Source organism: Macaca fascicularis, chromosome 5 (genome assembly GCF_037993035.2).
Source record: "Macaca fascicularis isolate 582-1 chromosome 5, T2T-MFA8v1.1".
NCBI lineage: Eukaryota > Metazoa > Chordata > Mammalia > Primates > Cercopithecidae > Macaca > Macaca fascicularis.
This window is the reverse complement of record NC_088379.1, coordinates 57,787,808-57,811,095: the sequence shown is the minus strand read 5'-3', so window position 1 is coordinate 57,811,095 and position 23,288 is coordinate 57,787,808. Positions and strand designations below refer to the sequence as shown.

The 23,288-nt window shown below is 39.3% G+C and overlaps 1 protein-coding gene across 17 annotated transcripts in view; it reads left to right on the top strand.

Annotated features, from left to right (window-relative positions):
• Nucleotides 1-1,328: 1,328 nt before the first annotated feature.
• Nucleotides 1,329-23,288, top strand: part of ART3 (ADP-ribosyltransferase 3 (inactive)) — a 38,043-nt gene continuing 16,083 nt past the window's right edge. For 13 of the 17 annotated variants that reach the window (XM_045392474.2, XM_045392473.2, XM_045392472.2 and 10 more), the window contains exons 1-3: nucleotides 1,329-1,438; nucleotides 2,507-2,584; nucleotides 7,843-8,554. In XM_045392474.2, the coding sequence (XP_045248409.2) occupies nucleotides 2,516-2,584; nucleotides 7,843-8,554 (781 nt within the window). In that variant the 5' untranslated portion in view covers nucleotides 1,329-1,438; nucleotides 2,507-2,515. Of the gene's footprint in view, nucleotides 1,439-2,506; nucleotides 2,585-4,596; nucleotides 5,148-7,842; nucleotides 8,555-19,113; nucleotides 19,333-23,288 lie in introns of those variants that run through there. The other 4 variants (XM_065544554.2, XM_065544552.2, XM_045392475.3 and 1 more) reach the window with 3 other exon arrangements.

Here is a 23,288-nt window from a genome sequence, read left to right as displayed (position 1 = left end):
TTTTAAAAAATGATATTTCTGGGAGTGAGTCTGTGCTGTGTATTTAATCTTGGATTGCCAAGCCAGTGAGGTGGGAAAAGGTTGGAACTTGTCTCAGTTCTAAAGAGTAGAGTTGGATTTTGTAAACATGGGTGTATTTCATGATAATTGAAAATGTTTTCTTGAAGTAATATATGTGTGTACAAAAAAATACACATATCATAAGTATATAGCTTGCTGAATTTTCACAAACTGAATGTGTCAATGTAATTGGCACCCATAGCAAAAAGCAGAACCCAGCTAACATCTCAGATGCTCCTCTGTGCCCTCCCAGTTACTAGCTACTACCCAGGGTGACCTCTATTCTGACTTCGCATGCCTTGGAAGTGTTTTGCCTAATTTTGTTCTCGATATAAATTAAATCATATAGTATAAACATGCTTGTATCTCTTTTTGTACTCAAAATTTTGTGAGATTTATCCACATTGTTATATATGGTCAGAGTTTGTTCATTTTCAATGCTATATAAAATTTCACTGTATGAATATACTACAGTTTAACCATTCTACTATTGATGGACATTTAGATGGTTTCCAGTGTGGGGGTTATTATGAATAGTGCGACTATAAACATTCTATTAATGCATTGTGGTGTATGTATGCGTGAATTTCTTAGGACATTTTTGTGTTTTTTTAATCCACAGTCAGTGAACCCTAAGTGTTCCTCAGCATTGCAGTCAGTATATTTACCATGTATACGTTACGCAAATGAGAGCTTTAGTTGCAGGCATTGCCAAATCCTTCCCTCCTTAGTGTTATCACTGGACTTTGTCTATACTTGGGATTCTTAACATGTTGTATTTTGGTTAAGTATGCATGTTCATGTTTTTTATTAGATCGTGAGTGCTTTTTAGTACTTTGTTTCACTTGCTTGTGTATCCCGACTCCTGACAAGGTACCTGAAATACAGTAAGCTAGTTGAGCAAATGGTGATAGCTGTCACCATTGCCAGTGATTAACAAAGCAAGTTCCCTTAGTTATGTGAATCACTTAGCCTAGAGTAAAATCCATGCTTTAGTTTGATATCTCAGTGTCAAAGGATTAGGAATGGGAAGTCATTTCTCTCTGAGAGAAGCCTAGAACTGTGGGCTCAGAACCGAACGTGCTGTGTGGCTAAAGGGAATGGCTATGGCTTTACCAGCCTCTTGGAGATTTAAAGTGTTAACAGCAGTGATTCCAAGGCATAGTGTGGGGGCCAGATATAAATAGCAGAACACAAGTAGCGTAATGTGCCACTGCCAAGCTACTGCTGGGGGTGTTTATAAAAAGAAAAGCATTCCCGTCTCAGCTCTCACTGTCAACAACATCCCATCCTGAAGACTCGCTTACCACAACTGAGAGTGGGGAGTCAGTTTGAGGCCTAGCATCATTTAAACTTCCTCCAAAGGCACAAAAGCCAGGTAAACCTTTTGACTTATTTACACTCAGACTAAAGAAATGAACAATTTTTAGGAAAATCCTGATCCAAAGCTTGCTTAAAATATATTGCCTTGTGACAGATATCTATTATCTTATATTCAAATCTTTTTTGGAAAGAGAAGTTTAACACAAAGTAGCATGTTGGTACTATATTTTAGTATTTTTAGTAAAAACAAAACAAAACTGCTTCTGAAGAAATATGGGAAATTGAGGCCAAAATGATCTATAAAAGGGAAGACTGTCTCCCTTCCCCTGTGCTGTTCATTCTCATTTTTAGAATCCAGAATATGGTGATTGGTAGGATAAAATAGAAGCTTCATTTGAGTTACAGTATCATAAATACTGGGATGAATATTAGGCATTCAGCCAATAGTTGTATAATGTTAGAATTGCTGCCTACCCAGTTCCTTCTTATTCTTGTTCCCGCCTTTAGAAAGTTATGCAACACACTTATTTTACCCTCAGGCTTCTCTTGATTGTGAGTATTTGTGGGAAGGGGGCCATCTCTGACAATCCACTGCTTTGTACCACTATGGCCTCATCATCTCCTCCGTCCCACTCAAAAGGGCATGACTTAATGTGCAAAGAAGATAGAAGAATGGATAATGTGCATGGACATATTCCTGGAGAATTCTTAGAAACTGGGAGCTAGGGGACCTATTTGAGACTGCTGTTTTTCAGTCTGATTGTGTTATTTCCTGTGCATGCTGAGGGGAGATTTAGCGATGGGAAGAAAATTTGACTCCCAGTGACTGTGGTGGGAGAGATGACATGTCTGGAGAAGTATGGAAATGGACAGATTTAATCTTGAGCAAATCACTGAAATTCTAAGGAGTTTTTGTTTTCTCGTCTGTAGAATGAGAGCGTTAGACCACTAGATAAAGCCTAATTGCTTTTGTAGCCCGTTAGGAATTTATTGATAATCACTTCCTGACCATCATGCTATCCACTCGCATTCTAAACGAAAAAATACACAGTGTCATCCTATTCTACTCCCCTACATCTCTTTTTTGAGTCTACTGAATTGAAATTTCTTTATTTTAATTTAGAAGAGAAAAATGAAGACAGGACATTTTGAAATAGTCACCATGCTGCTGGCAACCATGATTCTAGTGGACATTTTCCAGGTAATGTTGGGAATGGGAAGCATGTGGTCATTGGAATGGAAATTCTTGATATAACATTCCCTGAGGCATCTGTGTGGCTTGAGGGTGGAAATGAAAGTAGGTAGGATAGGTAAATTAATTTATTATAAGTAACTCTTTTCATTTTAAATGTGTGACACATTAACTGTAAAAAGTTGAAAAAATTAAAATTAAGCAAAAAGAGGAAAGTAAAGATTATTCATAATCCCTCCACTCAGAGGGAATGATTCCCAACCTGTTGGTGTATACAGGCTTCTTGGCTTTTTTCTATGTGTATACTGTTTTTAATTTAAAAAAATGGGTTCACACTGTACGTAGTATTTTTTCTTTGCATTTTCAGTTAATACTGTGCTGCATGTCTCACATGTCATCAGATATTCTGAAAATATGTTTTTCTCCAAATAAGATAATGCTGCATTGTTTGATTACATGTTTTTTAATTAATGACGATTTTCTCACTTTTTTTTCTGGCAGAACTTTTATGATTTTATTTACAATTGACTCTTTAAGCATCTGTAACATATTTTTATGTAAAATATAATATTTCACTTGTTTTTTTTCCCCATGTTGTTAGCTGCCACATTACTTCTGTATTTGTGTACCATTTTAGACGCCTTTTAAAAAATATCTTAAATTCTTAAACTGTTATCCTTTTTTGAATTTAATATTCTAATCCATTTTCTATAGAATTGTTGTGTATCCTGTTGCCTGTGTCACAGTATGTTTTTTATTGAAATATAATTTACATACCATAAAAATTTACCGTTTTTAGCTGTCTACTTCAGTGGTTTTAGTATGTTCATTATGTTCTGCAACCATCACCACTATCTCATTGCAAAACATTTCCATCAACCCAAAAGGAAACCCTGTACTTATTATCAGTCAGCCCCAATTTTCTCCATCCTCCATTCCCTGGCAACCACTATCTACTTTCTGTGTCTATGGTTTTGCCTATTCTGGATATTTCACCTGAATGGAATCATACAATATGTGACCTTTTGTGTCTGGCTTGTTTCACTTAGCATAATGTTCTCAGGAGTCCTATCAGTACTTCATTCTTTCTTATAGCTGAGTAATATTCTGTCTTATGGCCGTACCCCATCTTGTTTATCCATTTATCAGCTGATGGACATTTGGGTTGTTTGTACTTTATGGCTATTACGAATAGTGTTGTTGTGAACATTTATGTACAAGTTTTTGTGTGAACGTGTGTTTTATTTTTCTTTTTAAAATGTTTTCTAATCATGTAATCTTGACATAGTGAGATAAGACAAACACTATTTGGTTATTTGGTAGCATTACAGAGTAAAGTTTACTTATATATAGGAAATGTGTGTGTAAAAATGAATTTGGGGGTTATGATTTATGATTCATGATAACAAAATTACCTATTGTTGTGACCATGTTTCACTTCTCTTGGGTATACACCTAGTAGTGGAATTGCTGGGTCGTATGGTAATTTTATGTTAACTGTTTTAGGAACTGCCAAACTTTTTTACACTAGCTGCACGGTATTACAATCCCACCAGCAATATATTAGAGTTCTAATATGTCTGCATCCTTGTGTTACATGTTACTTGGTTTTCATCATTTATAGTCATCGTAGAGGATATGAAGTGGTATTTCAATGTGGTTTTGATTTGGTTTTCAATATACTCTTGCAGCATAATTTAAGTGTATTTGTTTTGTAATTGTTTCGTGATTTGTTTAGCCAATTTCTCTCCTTGACCTTTAGGTCATTTCCATGTTTTTGTAAGAAATTTTTGGTAATTGAATTTCATCAGTATGACCTTTTTTCTCAGTGGTTATATCAGAGAAATATAATCAGCTTGTTCACCTAGCCTTTTGTACCTGTTTTTTAGTATCTGTTCAGTTGTCTCTGAATAGTGGTGGCATTTATAAACTTTGCCACTGCTAAAGGCACACATCATACAAAATACACAATCAGCTGTGGTGTCTGGCCAGAAAGACTTGATGTCTAAAATTAGATATTTGGAGACTTGTTAGAGGCATAGGGAAAAGACAGGAACATAGATCAACTCTGACATAATGTAAGGAATGTGGGAGGTGTTTTCAGAGTCTGGTGTCTTATACGGTGTTGAAGTCTTGAAAATAAATCAGACATTGGCACCCAAGCTGCACTGTGGTACATTCTGTGCTGTGGAGGAAAGTGCATTTCTTGGCTGTGAGATAGCAGTGATTTGATCTCCTGAAGCTCAAATTCCCATGTCAGGAAACTGACCTACAAACCCAGGACTACAGGGGTCTCAATGACTTCCATGGCAGAATTCTCCGTGGCTAGTAATCAGGACAGTTTCTGAAGCTGGCACAGTTCCCTCTTTTGTAAAATGGTGTTAATGATTTTCTATTCAACCTTTTATAATGGTTGTTCTGAAGACAGAATTACACTCTTCTTCAAGTGCTACATAAATGTCCATGGTCTTCGTCATTGGAAACATTCTCATTCTTTAGAGGCAACAGAACAGTTTGGTTAAGAGGACAAGACTCTGGAATTAGATTGCCTGAGTTCAAATTCCAATTCCATGTAAGTCTCAATCTCTTAGTTTCCTTATCTTTGTTAAAAAAAAAAAAAAAAAAAAAAAAAGGAGGGGGGCTAATAGTAGTACCTACCTCACAAGGTTGCCGAACACTTAGTGCCTGGCATATAGAAAGAACTCTGACGATGTTTGTTAAGCTTAGTGATAGAGTGGCTACGGAGTGTGTCTGAGAAGGAAATATGTAGGAAAAGTTCACAAACGAATGGATGGTTTTAAATAAGAACCAGGTCGTTGTGGCTGTACAATTGTAAGTTTTGTCTTAGACATGTTACGTTTGAAGGGTCTTTGAACATTCAAGTGGAGGTGTTAAGTAGGCAAATAAATTTGATATATAGGACTGGCACTTACAGGATAGATCAGATATATTTAGATCATAATTGAAACTGTAAGCATGTATATAACTGCCTGGGGAGCGTGGAGTTGAGAGTTAGAAAATATGTAGCCTTGAGAAACTCCAACATTTAGTGGCTAACTGGAATATGTTGGGTCTGCAAAAGAGTCTAAGAAGAAATGCTCCCTTAAGTGAGAGCTGTTTGGGTGGAGAAATGGGTGGGAAGCCATAATGGTGAGGGTTGAGCTATAAGTGGGAAATGAAGTGGAGATGGCAAGGATAGACATCTCTTTCAAGATGTTTGTTCATGAGGGAGAGAAGAGAGACGGGAAAGGAGATACCTAGGGCAGGATATGGAAGCAAGTTTTGTTTTGCTTTTACAAGTTAATGTATCTGTCTCTCTCTGTCTCTTTCTCTCTCTGTCTCTCTCTCTCACACACACACAGTAAGAGAGAGAGTTTTTAAGAATCATTCACATAGAATCTGTAACTTTTTTTTTGAATCTGTAACTTTAACAGCTTCTGACTAAATGTGTCTATAAAGTCTCCAACTGAGGTCCCTAAGGAGACTTATGCAACTATGCACCATACAAGTATAGAATAATGGAAGAGGCATTATCCTTTTATTTGCAGAAACCCATAAATGGTATTCCTGGGGAGATTTGATCATCTTATTTTTTGATCCGTAAGCCAGAGTACAGGGTTCTAATTTAGTTCACTTGAATATTTTGCCAGGTTCTGTGCTAGGTGCATAGGATTCAAAGATAAAAACGATACAGATCCTACCCTTAAGGAACTAACAGTATAATACATATGTTCTTAACATGAAATAATACAAAATAACCACATCACACTGGAGAAAGACCTTATAAAAAAATAATAATAACCACAGCATGTTAAAGACTTGACAAGTGCCAGACATGGGACAAAGGGCTTTGCATATATTCATTATGTAATTTAATTCTCACAGCCATCCCGCAGTTCAGATATTATTTCCTCCACTTTATCTTCATTTTTAATTTATTTTTTATTTTTTGAGACGGAGTTTTGCTTTTCACCCAGGCTGGAGTGCAGTGGTACAATCTCCGCTCACTGCAGCCTCCTCCTTCCGGTTTCAAGCGATTCTCCTGCCTCAGCTTCCTGAGTAGCTGGGATTACAGGTGCCTGCCACTACGCTCAGCTAATTTTTGTATTTTTAGTAGAGATAGGGTTTCATCATGTTGGCCAGGCTGGTCTTGAACTCCTGACCTCATGATCTGCCCACTTGGCCTCCCAGAGTGCTAGGATTACAGACATGAGCCACCGAGTCTGGTGTTTTATCTTCATTTTTTTTAATGGAAAACTTGAGGATTAGAAATGTCAAGTAACTTTCCCATACCTAATTAGTAACAAATGGGATTTGAACTCAGATCTGCCTGGCTTCAAAGTAGTGTTGATTACATTACACCACCCTGCTTCTTATGGTATGTGAACATATGTATATGTATAATTTAGTTGTATGTGGCATTATGCCTCTTCAGTTGTATGTGACTGAAATACAATTCAAACTAGCTGAAGTAAACAGGGAATTTATTGATTCTTAGAATTGGTGAAGAACACAGTCTTCAGGTACAGTTAACTCAGTGTCTAAAGTATGTTTTCAGGGCCTTATCTCTACTTCTCAGCTCAGCAAGCCTTATTTGTTGCTTTATTTTCAGACAGAATTCTCCATGGAACAAAAAGAATAACTGTTGGAAGCCCTAGGTCAATATTATCCTTAGAGCTTATAGCTTTAAAGGAAGAAAGATTCATTTTTTTCCTCTGGGAGCTCTGATTGCTAGACTTAGATCACCTGCTTATCCAGGAAATGCAAAATCATTTCTACCCAAGCCATATGGACAAGGGAGGGGGCAACCCCAAAGGAAAAGGAGTAATGTTTGTCATTATGTGTTATAGATCATGAATAATATTTGCATATGATACTTCAAATTCCTAACAGCCTTGACGGGTCGAAGAAATCTAGCTAAGAATATTGTTCAAAGCTGGGACTGCTACCCATTTCTTTAGCTTCACATTCATTGTTCTTTGCTCTGTACCATAATGTCCAGATAAATGAGCTACAGGCACAATCTCACCCATACCTGTCACCCTGTCACCCACTGACATTTACTCTTTCACACAAATATGTCACAGCTGAGAAAAGTTATCAGTAGCAGTGGAATATACTTCCTGCATAAAAATCCTACCCAAAGTTGGTTATAAGTAAGGAGAGAATTTTGGCAAGGGATGAGAAGATGGGGGTAATAATGTGAGAGAAAATGATACTCACTAAATTTCTTATTTCAAGAGTATTACTTTCTTTTTCCTTTGAAGGTGAAGGCTGAAGTGTTAGACATGGCAGATAATGCATTTGATGATGAATACCTGAAATGTACTGACAGGATGGAAATTAAATACGTTCCCCAACTGCTAAAGGAGGAAAAAGCAAGCCACCAGCAATTAGATACTGTGTGGGAAAATGCAAAAGCCAAATGGGCAGCCCGAAAGACTCAAATCTTTCTCCCTGTGAATTTTAAGGATAACCATGGAATAGCCCTGATGGCATATATTTCCGAAGCTCAAGAGCAAACTCCCTTTTACCATCTGTTCAGTGAAGCTGTGAAGATGGCTGGGCAATCTCGAGAAGATTATATCTATGGCTTCCAGTTCAAAGCTTTCCACTTTTACCTGACAAGAGCCCTGCAGTTGCTGAGAAGACCTTGTGAGGCCAATTCCAAAAATGTGGTATATAGAACAAGCCAGGGCACTTCATTTACATTTGGAGGGCTAAACCAAGCCAGGTTTGGCCATTTTACCTTGGCATATTCAGTCAAACCTCAGGCTGCTGATGACCAGCTCACTGTGTTATCCATCTACACATGCCTTGGAGTTGACATTGAAAAATTTCTTGATAAAGAAAGTGAAAGAATTACTTTAATACCTCTGAATGAGGTTTTTCAAGTGTCGCAGGAAGGGGCTGGCAATAACCTTATCCTTCAAAGCACAAACAAGACCTGCAGCCATTATGAGTGTGCATTTCTAGGTGGTAAGTGTCTGCTCTGTCTGTGCTTGTCTGGGAGGAAAGGAGTGGGATTCTTAGGCTTAGGGAAAGGTCAGTGAAGGAGAGTGAGAGGTATTTGAAAGGTGAAATGACGTTTGGCAGTTTTCTGTCTAGCTTATTTCATACTGTCTCTTTAACCATAATTAATTTTATGAAAATTATACATTTACAGTATAATTAAAAATTTTTAAAAATAGCACTATAAGGCAGTGGTTCTTAACCAAAGGCAGTTTTGCCCTGCAAGGTCATTTGGCAATGGTCAGAAGCATTTTTGGTTGTCACAATTGGGGAAAAGGAGGATTGCCACTGACATCTAATGGGCAGAGGCCAGAAACACTGATAAACAATGCATAGGACAGCCCCACACAACAAAGAATTATATGGCCCAAAATGTTGGTAGTGCTAATGTTGAGAGACCCTACTATAAGGCTTACAATAAATAAATAGTGCAGCCTGGGAGGAGACCCCCATCTCTACAAAATAAATAAATTAATTAAAAATTAGCCAGGCATGGTAGCACATGCCTGTGATCCCAGCTACATGGGAGGCTGAAGTGGGAGGATTGCTTGAGCCCAGGAGGTCGAGGCTGTAGTGAGCTGTGATCACACCACTGCACTCCAGCCTTGCAACAGAGCGAGACGGTGTCTCAAAAAAGAAGAAAAAGAAAAATAGCAGTCGCCAGCCCCACCTTTCTCGATTTCCACTCCTCAGTGGCATCCAGTTTTCATTCTTTTAGCTATTTCTTCAGGTGCTTACTGTCATGTTTCCAAGTAAATAACATGCTTCAACATGTTATTTCTTAGTTTTTAAATCTTTAGATATCATGTATTGACTTCCTGCTATAGAGAATGAATATTTAACTCTCATCTATCATGTATTAGCTAAGAATTTTTTATGCGTTCAGCTGTAAGTAACAGAAAACCTGACTGAGCTTTCATTTAATAAGTCTTAGAGGCAGACTGTTCAGAGTCAGCGCAGTGGCTCATCTATGTCATCAGTCACTCACGCTCTTCCTTTCTGTTCCACCATCCTTACCACGTTTTGTTTGTTGATTCATGTTTGCACTTGTGACTGTTGCAGCTCTAGGCATCAATCCATGTCCAAGACAAAAAGAAAGGAAAGGGAATGACTGCCAAATCTACTTGTTCAATAAGGAAAGTAAAAGCTTTCCCAGAAACCCTTACTAAACTCCTAATTACAAATGATTGACTTGAACAGTTTCGTGTTCACGCATAGCTACCAGAGAAGCTTGGGAAGGCAGTAATTAGCCTTTCTCCAGCCAAGGGAATATAGTGTGTGGGGGAGACAAAGGAAAAGGGAATTAGAAATGGCTGTTAGATCAGTAAACCAAAAGTTTTGAAAGCCAACACCCTCCTTCCCAATGTACCTCCATTTCCCCCTTCCCATTCTCCCAGCACAGTAAAGACAGGACATAGCTGAATTAGAGTGGTTTTTCTGCGCTTAAATCCCTCTTTCACCCCAGGGTTATTGGATGATTTTTGTTTGTTTGTTTCCTTAGTTTTTTTATATTCAACCAGTAATTCACCCCCAAATCCTTTGACAGAAATATAAATTTCTTCTTTCCCCTGGATAATTCCCTCATCATACTGCTCTATGATATGCTCTTTAGGCCTGCTGACTGTCCTGAAATCTCTATTCATTACTATTCTGAGACTTGCTTCTTCCCTATGAGAGATCTCCTATTTCTTGGATTTGCAACTCTTTCTTGGATTACTCCTTTGTTTGGTGTGGTGGGGATGGGGGTTCTGCAAAAGTTTCTGAGAAATGGTCCATTAAGGAAAATTTTCTAAGTCTCTGCATCTCTCAGAGATCGACCTTTAAGCTTGATTAATAGTTTATATAGATTTGCATTTCTATTTTAGAAACTGTTTTTCCTTGGAATTTTGAAGATACTCCCCCAGTGACTTGTAGGTTCTGTAGCTGTTGTTGAAAGGTATGAAGCCATTCTAATTACTAAAACTTTGAGACTTTTTAAAAACAAAAATCTGGAAGGTTTTTAGGTTGTTTTCTTTATTCCTAACATTCTGAAATTTTATGGTTTTGTGCCTTAGTATGTGTGAGCAAAGGGTTAATAAACCCTTTCTCCTGTCTCCTGTGAAAATGGCCTCCTGGTGATCTTCCAGCACTCTTTCTCTGTAATCTACGAAAGGTGGAATGACAGCTGTGTGATCTTACAGTGTTGTCTGTGGTAAACATAACCCTTGATTGGTAAAGTGCATCTGAGCTGGGAGGTTTGTGAATGAACTATAAATACTTGAGGAGAAGCCATAGCTTTGGGCTTTCCTGAATGTGGTGTGACATACCCAGGTGTTCTTCTTGTTGAGTCCTGGAAGGAGAGCAGTACTCTCTCATAGCAATCCTGCATAGGTTCAAAATATATTGTATTTTATGTGTGGCATGAGGCTACTAAGCTAGAGAGGCTCCTACACACCCACCTGTGTAATCTTGTTTCCTTGAACCTGAGCTGTAATTTGGAGGCAAAAGAACAGCCCTGGACTCCGGTGAAGACTTGCATTAAAGGAACATGTCTGATGCTGCTCTGCTGCTAGACAGTATGCTTTATTCACTGCCATGTATTTTTCTGCAAAACTGAGTAAACTGGTGAGGGGTTGGCCTTTTCAGGTCTTGAAGGTGTGATTGCCTAACTGAACCAAAAACCATCGCTGCTAGGTCCAGTGGAGTAATGCGTGCAGTAGGCCTTAAAGTGGGATAGACTTTTAGACCTTGACTAAATGTAGCCAAGGTACTATGAGATAAAAAAAAAAGGCTGGGTGGTAGGGAAGTGCTAATGAGACATTGATTTTTAGGTAGGGACAGATCCATTTATGATTGGATGGCAGAAGCTGTGTGGCTATTGGGGTGCCTAGGGTGAAAATTTTAAGGAAGTCCTCACTTAGGGCTGTCCCTGCACTTGTATATTACTGAGAGTGCCTCCTTAAATTTTCTCTAGGCACCTTATTTGCCTCACCCTGGTCCTGCAACTGAGTTGCACCTGAGAAGGACGATTCTAGAAGAAGCAGATGAAAGCGAAATGAGTAAATTTGTATTGAAAGGAAAAGTGCTTATCAAAAAGATAGGGAAAAAAAGGCAAAAGACAAGATGAGAAATGCTGGCTAGGGTTTGGAGAAAAGGGAACACTAGAACACCATTGGTAGGAAGGCAGATTGGTACAGCCATTATGGAAAACAGTATGGGGGTTTCTATTTTAAATAGAAATTAAAAATAGAACTGCTGGTCAGGCACAGTGGCTCACGCCTGTGATCCCAGCACTTTGGGAGGCCGAGGCGGGCAGATCACCTGAGGCCAGCAGTTCGAGACCAGATTGGCCAACATGGTGAAACACCATCTCTACTAAAAATACAAAAATTAGCCAGGCGTGGTGCCACATGCCTGTAATCCCAGCTACTCAGGAGGCTGAGACAGGAGAATTGTTTGAACCCAGTAAGAGGAGGTTGCAGTGAGCCGAGACTGCACAACTGTACTCCAGCCTGGGCAACAAGAACCCTCCCACCCACCCCCACAAAAAAATAGAACTACCATATGACCCAGTAATCCCTCTCTTGGGTATACACCCCAAAGAGTTGAAATCACCACCTCATAAAGATATCTTCACTCCCTTGTTCACTGCAGCATTATTCACAGTAACCAAGATATAGAAACAACCTAAATGTCCACCAACAGACAAAGGGATAAGGGAAATGTGGTATATATACAATAGGATATTATCCAGCCTTAAAAAAAGAGATTCTGCCATTTGCTACAACATGGGTGGACCTGGAGGACATTATGCTAAGTGAAATAAGCCAGACACAGAAAGCTATTACATCATCTCAGTTATATGTGGAATATATATGAGATCAAAAACAAGAGAGAGAATGAAACAGTAGTTACCACAGGTGTAGGGAGAGGAACTGAAGAGATGTAGATCAAAGGATACAAAATAGCAGATTGGTAGGATGAATAGATTTAGAGATCTAATGTGTAACATGAGGACTAAAGTCAATAAAATTGTATTTTACTTAAATAAGTGGATTTTAGCTCTCTTGTTACACATACAAAAATATGTGAGATGATAGCTATGTTAATTTGCTTCACTATAGTAACAATTTTACTATCCATATGTATTTTGTGATATCATGTAAACCTTAAATATATACAATAAAATTCATTTTTTAAAAAAGGAAAAGTGCTCATTCTCACCAACCATACATTGGACCTGACCCGAAACCAAGCCAGCTGGGGCCAGTTTAGATGAGCTCATGGGAACGGATTGTGGGTATGCATGTCTTCTTTCCAGCTCCCCCTACGTGACAGTAGCTTGAAATTGGCCATAGTTTCGAGTTATACCATAGACCCTCCCTCCCTACACCAATCTTGTGAAACTTTACCAGCATAGCACAGCCAAAATCCCAGCTGCAGCAGCTGGGCTGACAGAAATGGTACCGCTTTTGGTGCTTTTGATGCCTTTGGCCAGATGCCATTTGTGGAACCGTTAGTTATATCAAAGCCCTGGCTGCAGTGGCTACAAGCTAAATTTAGCATAGGGGTCTGGTTGATGGGCTGCGGTGGGCCATGGAGCCCACAGACTCCATGTTTGTGAGTCGGATTATGAAAGAACCAAAGAGGTTCTATTGGATTGATTCTGAAAGCGCCAGAGTTCAGGCCCGCATGGAGAAGTGCAGGCCATTGTGGAGGTGCACAGGTACCATGTGTTTAGGGAGCTCTGACAGTCAGCCATTGTACTCGGGTGTGTTGATTTAACCCTGCGTTGGAGTCCTCTGCCGCCATCTAGAGATGGGAAGGCAGGATCAAAAACTCCCTGGAGTAACCTTTAAAGACAGGCAGTTTGAAATAGTCTGAAGAACAATGGCCAAGTGTTTTAAGAGCCCTAGCTAAGGAGGATATAGTCAGAATCTTGTTCCATTGTGACTGGATATAACTGAGACTTTGGATTAAAAAAGACAGTATTTCTAAAAGGGGTAAAAAACAATTTTACTGCATTAAGTTTAGTGTGCTAAACACAGTCCGACAATAATGATTTAAACTTGCCTGTGATTTCCAAGATAAAAATATATTGTGAGTTTTTCAAAAACTAGTTAGCTGGAAACTTGGTTCATTAGGAAGTGGAGAGAAAATCAACGTCTCTTTAGATAACAGAGTTCCTGGTGGTCATAGGCGTTAATCTTGGTATTAATCCAAGCCGATGTGAGTGAACTCTGAGAAAAGGAGTAACAGAAACCCTTCTTCTTCCTCAATAGAAAATTAGCCCAGGTTAACTGTCTTTTATGCTCTTTTTCTAGAAAATGTGATAAAGTTGAAATGTTAGCTGTATAATCAAGCTACATCCATTATCATTAAAAATTACTCCACTGGGGCTGGGTGCAGTGGTGTGTGCCTGTAGACCCAACTACTGGGGAGGCTGAGGCAAGAGGATCCCTTGACCCCAGGAATTCAAGTGCAGCCTGGGCAACATAGTGAGACACCCATCTCTTAAAAAAAAATTACTCCATTGGAAAATTATACCTCGACTGGGAGGACGGTGAATGAATTATAAATACCTCGTGGGAAGCCATGGCTTTGGGACTCCCTCCACCCTACAGTGCAAATATGTCAGGTTTATATGAAGAAAATTTATATACAGAGAAATAGTAGAGCACATATCATCCCCTGAACTCTCTCTCTCTCTTTTTTTTTTTTTTTTACTGAACAGAGGAAGCAGAGATTATCTGGCATTTTGGTCCATGTTTCCATAGAGAGAGGCCAGCCTGTATAATACTCTACATAATTTATAGAGTAAGAGGGCCAGGGAATATTGTTCCCTGGCTGGAAAGTAGCATTGATAGAAAGGAGGAGCCTCTAGACTCCAGTGGCTTGTAGTAGTATTTTGTAGAGTTTACTGAGACCTGTTGAGCCAGCTCTCTGCTAAGCCATCAAAAAGGCGGAAAGAAGGTGAGCCTACAGGACTATCTAGATTTATTTGTTATAAATCTACCCCCAGCCCTTGTGTGTTCTTTAAATGTTAAGTGTCTCCATTGGTTCTGATTGGCACCTTTCTGTAGCATTTCCTAGGAGTAGCAAAGTTTCTGTACTGTTGTCTGGAATTGTCTAGGATTGAGACATCAATAAGATCCATGTCCCTAGGCCTAATAGGAAGTGACATACCCAACACCATAAGAAATTTGTACTTCTAAACAGTGGCTGAAGTGTCCCTGAATGCTACAGCAATTCACCAGGCTGCCAAGGAATATTTTTTAATTTCACAACAGACACTGCCATACTTGATATTTATCAGACACTGGGTGAACTACTAGCTTGAGGTGGAACTCAGTTTCAAAGTTACATGTTATATCATAGTACATTCTGTTTGATGACATCATAAATTTGCAAAGCTGGATCTTTAGCAATTGTAATGAAACCAAGTATGTGTGAAAATCAATGTGGTATTTATGAATACCACAAATCAGTAAGTATTTATATCTTAACACCTTAGTAAACTTTTGAAAAATAGCACATACTTTTTTAAAGTACTATTATTGTAACAATAATTACTTGCTAATGGGATGTGTTTGCTTTTTGGACGTTCACAGCTTCTCAGACCCTGGAATCAGATTATGTACTATCTCATTTCCTGTTCCACACTGATTTTCACATATACTAGCTTTTTGTGACAATTGCTAAAAAGACCTAGCTTTGCAAATGATATGGTTTGGATCTGGGTCCCTACCCAAATCTCATGCTCAATTGTAATCTCCAGTGTTGGAGGTGGGGCCTGGAAGGAGGTGATTGGATCATGGGGGCAGTTTCTAATTATTTAGCACCATCCCCCTTGTGCTGTTCTCACGATAGAGTTCTCACAACAACTGGTTGTTTAAAATTGTGTAGCACCTTCCCCCTCTCCCTCTTCCTCTTGCTCTGGCCATGTAAAATGAGCCTGCTTCCCCTTCACCGTCCGCCATGAGTGTAAGTTTCCTGAGGCCTCCCCTGCCATGCTTCCTGTACAGCCTGCCAAATCATGAGCCAATCAAACCTCTTTTCTTTATAAATTACCCAGTCTCAGGTATTTCTTTATAGCAGTGGGAGAACAGACTAATACAGCAAACATGTGTCATCAAACAGTGTGTAACATGATATAATGTGTAACTTTAAAACTGAGTTTTACCTCAAGCTAGTAGTTCACACGGTGTCTGACAGATATCAAGCCTGGCTGTGTTTTTCTTGAAATTTAAAAATATTTTTTGGAGGCTGGGCGTGGTGGCTCACATCTGTAATCACAGCACTTTGGGAGGCCGAGGCGGGAGGATCACGGGGTCAGGAGTTCTAGATCAGCCTGGCCAATATGGTGAAACCCCGTCTCTACTAAAAATACAAAAATTAGCCAGGCATGGTGGTGGGCGCCTGTAGTCCCAACTACTTGGGAGGCTGAGGCAGGAGAATGGCTTGAACCTGGGAGGCAGAGGTTGCAGTGAGCTGAGATTGCACCATTGCACTCTAGCCTGGGAGACAAGAGCAAAACTCCATCTTAAATAAGTAAATAAATAAATAAATAAATAAATAAAAATATTCTCTGGTAGCCCTGTGAACACCTCAGCCACTGTTTAGAAAAACCACAGATCTAATTGCAGGTCAGCCACATGTTTGTGAAAGTGGATTAGGTTTTAGGAGCCAGGTTTGACCGTTTATTGGAGGTGAGATTTCCATATGACAGTGGAGCTTTTGAGAGTTTGTCCAACCTTATGGGAATTTAGTTCAGAGAGAACGTATTACATAATAAGATACTGGTTTAGTGAATCATGACTTTTCTTTTGATAAGACAGTCTGTCTCAATCAGGACCAGTTAACAGGCTAGCAGTAGCAGCCCTGCAGAAAGAGGAAGTCCTTGTGACCTACAAATTCTGACGTAGTCTTGTTGCCAGAGATTCTAATCTGCTGTGAGTATAGTCATTGACATTTGTAATTTCTTTGGATCTGAAAAAGATGGGAACTTGTGGGAGGGCTTTATTTACTCTTGTCCAGACTGCATCTAATGTTTCTAACTGTAGACTTCTCTGCTAACATGACAGCCATGTAATTCTCCAGTATTTAACAAGTCAGGGATGTGAAGGGCTTCTGTTGGTAGGAAACTAGAGACCAGATCCAAAACCTAGTCCTGCCCTGTTCATCTCATCCTCATAATTAAGAAAAAAAATTAATAGCTTTAGTGAGTTATAATTGGTATAATAAACTGCACATAAAGTAAAATTTAGTAAGTTTTGATATATGTATATGCCAATGAAATCATCACTACAGTCAAGACTATGAGCATTTTATATTTGTTGCTTGCAAAAGTTTCATGCTTCTTTGCAATTCCTTTCTCCTCCCTTTCCCTGTTTCCCAATCCCCCCAGGCATCTACTAATGTACTTTCTGTCACTATAGATTAGTTGGCAGTATCTAGAGTTTCATCCAAATCTTATCATACAGTATGTTCTCTTTTTTGCCCGGCTTCTTTCACTCGGCATAATTGTTTTGAGATTCATCTGTGTTGTTGCATGTATCAATAGTTTATTCATGCTGTTGTAGAATAGTGGACATAACACAGTTTACATGTCTATTCACCTGTTGATTAGTACGTGGGTTGTTTCCAGTCTTTGGCTATTACAAATGAAACTTCTATGAACATTTATGTACAAGTCTTTGTGTGGACATATGCTTTCATTACACTTGAGTAAATGTGTAGGAATGCATTGGCTGGATTATATGATAGGTATATGTGTAACTTTGAAAGAAGCTGCCAAATGGTTTTCCAGAGTACCTGTACCATTTTACATTCTCACCAGGAGTGCATAAGAGTTCTAGCTATACCACATTCTTGCCGACACTTCATAGATGTCTTTTTAACAGTTCTAAATAGATATGTGGTGATATTTTATTGTGGTTTTAATTTGCGTGTTCCTAATGAGTAATAATGTTGAGCATCTTTTCACATACTTATTTGCCATTTGTATATATTTACTAAAACATCTGTTCAAAGATTTTTGTCCATTTTTAACAAGATTGTTTTCTTATCTTTTGAAAATTGTTTATGTATTCTAGATACGAGGTTTTTGTTTGATATGTGATTTGCAAATATATTCTCCCAATTTGTAGCTTACCTTTTTTTTTTTTTTTTTTTTTTGAGACAGAGTCTCACTCTGTCACCCAGGCTGGAGTGCAGTGGCGCAATCTCAGCTCACTGCAACCCCTGCTTCCCGGGTTCAATCAATTCTCCTGCCTCAGTCTCCCAAGTAGCTGGGACTACAGGCATGTGCCACCATGCCCGGCTAAATTTTTTTGTATTTTTAGTAGAGACAGGGTTTCACCATGTTGGCCAGGCTGGTCTTGAACTCCTGACCTGAAGTGATCCACCTGCGTCAGCCTCCCAAAGTGCTGGGATTATAGGTGTTAGCCACTGCGCCTGGTGATTTATCTTTATCTTAGTATCATATATTGATCACTATAGCTATATAATAAACCTCAAAACCAGGTAGTGTTCATCGTGTTCTTTTCTTGCAAAGTCGTTTTGGTGATTATATGTTCGTTATGCTTCCATATGAATTTTAGAATCACCTTGTCAATGTCTACAATTTGTGCTTGGATTTTGATTAAGCTTGCCTTGCATTTATAGATCAATATGAGAAGAGTTTAAAAATATATACTTTTCCAACTCATGAACACAGCATAAAATCTCCATTTATTTAGGTCTTATTTTCTGTCAGCTGTATCCGAATAGTGTTGAGGTTATCTTTTCCATCTTTTGTCAGATTTACCTTTAAGTGTTGTATGTATGAAAAGTCTTTATTTCACCTTCAGTTTTGAAAGCTATTTTCACTGGGTATAGAATTCTAGATTGATCTTTTTTTCTTTTCTTTGAGTAGTTTACAAATTTACTGCTTCCCTGTTGTTTTACTTAAATTGCTTCTGACAAAAAAATCTGCTGTGCTTCTCATTTCTGTTCCTCTTTATTTAGCCCCCCTTCTCCCCACCGGCTGCTTTTAAGACTTTGTGTTTATCATACTTATTTGGACCAATTTGATTATGATGTTACTTAGTGTCTTTTTTTTCATGTATCTTGTGCTTGGAGTTCATTGAACTTTATGGATTTGTAGGTTCATAGTTTTCATCACATTAGGAAAGTTGTGAGTACTGTTTGTGCAAATATCTTTTCACCCCTCTCTTCTTCCTTTAGGGATTCTGTTTATATGTATATTAAACTGCATGAGGTTGTCTCCAGCTCAGTGAAACTCTAATGGTTTTTGTTATTAGTATTTTTCTCTCTGTTTCATTTTTAGATGTTTTCTATTATTTTGTATATTTCAGTACTTCATTGCTGCCATAACAAATTACCACAAATCTAATGGTTTAAAACAGCACATCTAAATTTATTATCTTACAATTCTGTATTTCAGAAGCCTGACATAAGTCTTGCTGAGCTGAAATTAAGGTGTTGGTAGGGCTGCATTCCTTCCTGGGGGCTTAGGCAAGAATCTGTTTTCTTTCTTTTTCCAGCTTCCAGAGGTTACCTGCATTCCTTGGTTTACGGCCTCCTTCATCCATTTTCAGTCAGAAACAGCATGTTGATGGCCAGGTGTGGCGGCTCATGCCTATAATCTCAGCACTTTGGGAGGCTGAGGCAGGAGGATCACCTGAGGTCAGGAGTTCAAGACCAGCCTTGCCAACATGGTGAAACTCTGCCTCTACAAAAATAAAAAATAAAAAAATTATCCAGGCATGGTGACATGTGTCCGGAGCTGCACGCCCCGGCCATAGCAAATGATAATTAAGGATTAAAATGCCTGAGCTATATTCATTTCCACCTCACACCTCCTCCCTCGTTTTGCCTTCTTCCCTATATTAATACCGCCATTAAAAGATGGCGCTCTTCCTGCTTCTTCACTCACTTTTTTTGAGCCCAGGAAAAATTGTTACTTGATAGCGCAAGCGCAACATGACGTCCGACGGGAGAAACCGAAACCTACCTGGCCACGCCCTCTGCAATGAGGTCATTTCCGCCTTAGCCCCGCCTCTTCCCTTCCAAATGTATATAAGGCATTGCATTACCGCCATTAAACGAGACTTGATCAGAGCACTGTCTTGTCTCCATTTCTTGTGTCTCTTGTTCCCCAAATTCCCACCCCCTCTTCCAGGTCCTGCCTTGACGATCCCGCGGGTCGGGATAGACATGCATCTGTGGTTCCAGCTGCCTGTGGTGGGCTGAGATGGGAGGATTGCATGAGCCCAAGAGTTTGATGTTGCAGTGAGCCATGACCACACCACTGTGCACTCCAGCCTAAGTGACAGAGAGAGACCCTGAGACCCCGTCTCAAAAAAGAAAGAAACAGCATGTTGAGTCCTCTGCACCTTGCATCTCTCTGATCCTCTCTTCTACTTCTTGTTTTTTCCACTTTTAAGGATTTGTGTTATTAGATTGAGCTCACCTGGATAATCCAAGCTAAATACCCCACCTGAAGGCCAGCTAATTAGCAACATTATTTACATCTGCAACCATAGTTCTCTTTTTGCCATGTAAAAGAACATATTCACAGGTTCTGGGGATAGGACGTAGGCCTCTTTAAGAAGGGTATTATTCTGCATACCGCAATATGTCAAGTTTGCTAATCTTTTTTCTGCAGTGTCTAGTTTGTCAGTAATTCTCTCTAGTGTGTTTTTCATCTCAGAAAATTTATCTCTAGAAATTCATTTTGGGTCTTTTTATATCTTCCACATCTCTACTTAACACCTGTTAGTAGTACTGACATTCACTATTGAATGTTCTCCCCACAAAATTCATACGTTGAAGCCCTAATCCTCACTGTGATGGTATTTGGAGGTAGGTTTGAGAAGTAATTAGGTTTAGATTAGGTCATGAGGGTGGGAGTACCTATGATGGGGCTAGTGTCCTTTTAAGAAGAGGAAAGGAGACCATGGCTTTGCTCTTTCTCTGACATATGAGGATATAGTGAGAAGGTGGCTATCTGCAAGGCAAGAAGAAAGCCTTTACCAGAAATTGAATCTGCCAGTACCTTGATCTTGGATTTCCCAGCTCTGGAATTATGAGAAACAAAAATCTGTTGTTTCAGCCATCCAGTCTCTGGTATTTTGTGTGGCAACTGGAGGTAAGACAACACCTTTAATCTATTTTTTGGACACATGGAATACAGTTGTAATGACTACTTTAATTTACTTTTCTAATAATACTAACGTTTGTGTCAGCTCTGGGGTGGTTTCATTAGATTGAGTTCTCTTGTCATGATGAATTGTATTTTCCTGCTTCTTTGCTGGTATTTTTTGATTGGGTGCAAGATGTTGTGAATTTTACCTTGTTGTGTGCACGGTAATTTTATATTTCTAAAAATATTCTTGAGCTTTGTTCTGGTACATAGTTAATTTACTTTAAAACAGTTTGATTGTTTTAGGGCTGATTCTTCAGATTTTCTAGGCAGAACCAGAGTCACTTTAATCTAGGGCTCATTATTTCTCACTGCTGAGGCTGTACCCTTCTCAATACTCTACTTAGTGCCTGTGGATTATAAGGTTTTCCAGCCTGGTTGATGGGAATAGACACTATTTTTGACCTTGCGGGTTCTTTCTCTGGCCTTGGGTAGTTATCTCACACATATAATCTGATCAGCACTCCACTGAATACTTGAGGGAAACTCTTTGCAGATCTCTGGAGTTCTGTTTGTGCCACTGCCTTCTCTCTGGTACTCTGTCTATAAAAATTGAATTATCTTGGTATGTTCTTTCTGGAAAAATTTTAAACTACTTAATGGTTAGTAAGTTAAATTTTTCTAGGAATTTGTCCATTGGCCTTTGTATTTCAAATTAGTAGGCATAAAGCTGTTCATAATATTCTCATGTCTTTTTACATCTGCTGAATCTGTTGTCAGGTTTCCTTTTTCATTCCTTATGTATTTGTGCCTCTCCTTTTATTTCTGAACCAATTCTCTTATCCATTTTTAACCCTGCTACTTCTTCAGAAACTCAAAATAGTTTGATTACTGCTATTGAAAATGCTAAATAGAAAATTAAATCCAGAGTTTAAATAGGGAAGAGAAATGCAATATTAACAAAATGACTCTGTGTTAAACATTAAAGAGGCCAGTACAGTGGCTCATGCCTGTAATCCCAGCACTTTAGGAGGATGAGGCAGGTGGATCACCTGAGGTCAAGAGTCCAAGACCAGCCTCGCCAACATGGTGAAAGCCTGCTTCTATTAAAAGTACAAAAATTAGCTGGGCGTGGTGGTGGGTGCCTGTAATTTCAGCTACTTAGGAGGCTGAGGCAGGAGAATTGCTTGAACCTGGGAGGCAGAGGTTGCAGTGAGCCGAGATCTCGCCACTGCACTCCAGCCTGGGTGACAGAGCGAGACTCCATCTCAAAAAGAAAAAAATATATAATAAATAAAGATACCCATTCTTTTCTATTCAGGAGGCCTTCAAAAATTTTGTGCATAAAAATCACTTGGAGTGCTTATTTAAAATGCAGATTACAAGGCATCCCCCTCTAGAAAGTATGCAGCAATAATAGTCCTGGCTTTGGTCCTGTAATTTGCCTTTTTAATAAGCACCCAGGTGATTCTGAAGTATGTGGCTAGAAAAGTACACTTTGAGAAACATGCTCTAACTTGTGCTACAGACAAAAGACAAAGCCTTTCAAAATCCCCCTGGTGCCTGGTCTCCAGGTTGCATCTTTCAACTTACTTCTGTAGCCTTCTCATCCACAATTCCCCTCACCTTCACCTTATCCTCAAATAAGCTCTCTGGATGAGGCTCGTACTCACTCATCTCCTGCTGAGACAACTGTTTTTTTTTTTTTTTTTTTTGAGACAGAGTTTCACTCTTGTCGCCCAGGCTGGATTGCAATGGCGCGATCTTGGCTCACTGCAACCTCTGCCTCTGGGGTTCAGGTGATTCTCTGGCCTTAGCCTCCCAAGTAGCTGGGATTATAGGCATACACCACCACACTGGACTAATTTTTGTATTTTTAGTGGAGATGGGGTTTCACCATGTTGGCCAGGATGGTCTCGATCTCCTGACCTCAGGTGATCCACCCGCCTTGGTCTCCCAAAGTGCTGAGATTACAGGTGTGAGCCACCATGCCCTGAGACAATATTTTGCAATAATCTCTAGAACCAATTTTTAAATTTCTAGTCTAGTCAAATGCCTGAGTTTAACCTCAGGGCACTGTCCAGATTATAACAGATCTGTTATTTCCTGGACCAGTAGAAAATGGACCAAATCACCTGGATTTTTGGTTCAGACACTCACTACAAATGGAGCAGGACTTGAGAGTAGATTATAGAAGTATGTATCTTTTTAGGAGCCAGGCCTCTCTAGGGATTCTCCTATTGTAGGTAAAGAGGCTCCTCCTCAGGTAGCTGAACTTCCAGATTAGATTAGTGTGTTCGTCAGGTATGGAATAGAGACCACGAGGCATCTGGACCTTCGTTGTGCATTCTGGTAGGCCTTCCATATGGCTCATACTGCACCAGATCTGTATGCTGTCTCACTAACCTTCTTACCTTACTGCTGTTGGCTGGTAGATTCCCTTTCTGTCAAGTCTCAGGGGAATCACTGCAGCACTGACAACTTTTTCTAGGGCATCACCAGTGAGAACATCTATGACCTTACAAAAAGTACTGTCAGATGCCACGTTCTGTTCTCCAAATACTGTGGATTTCC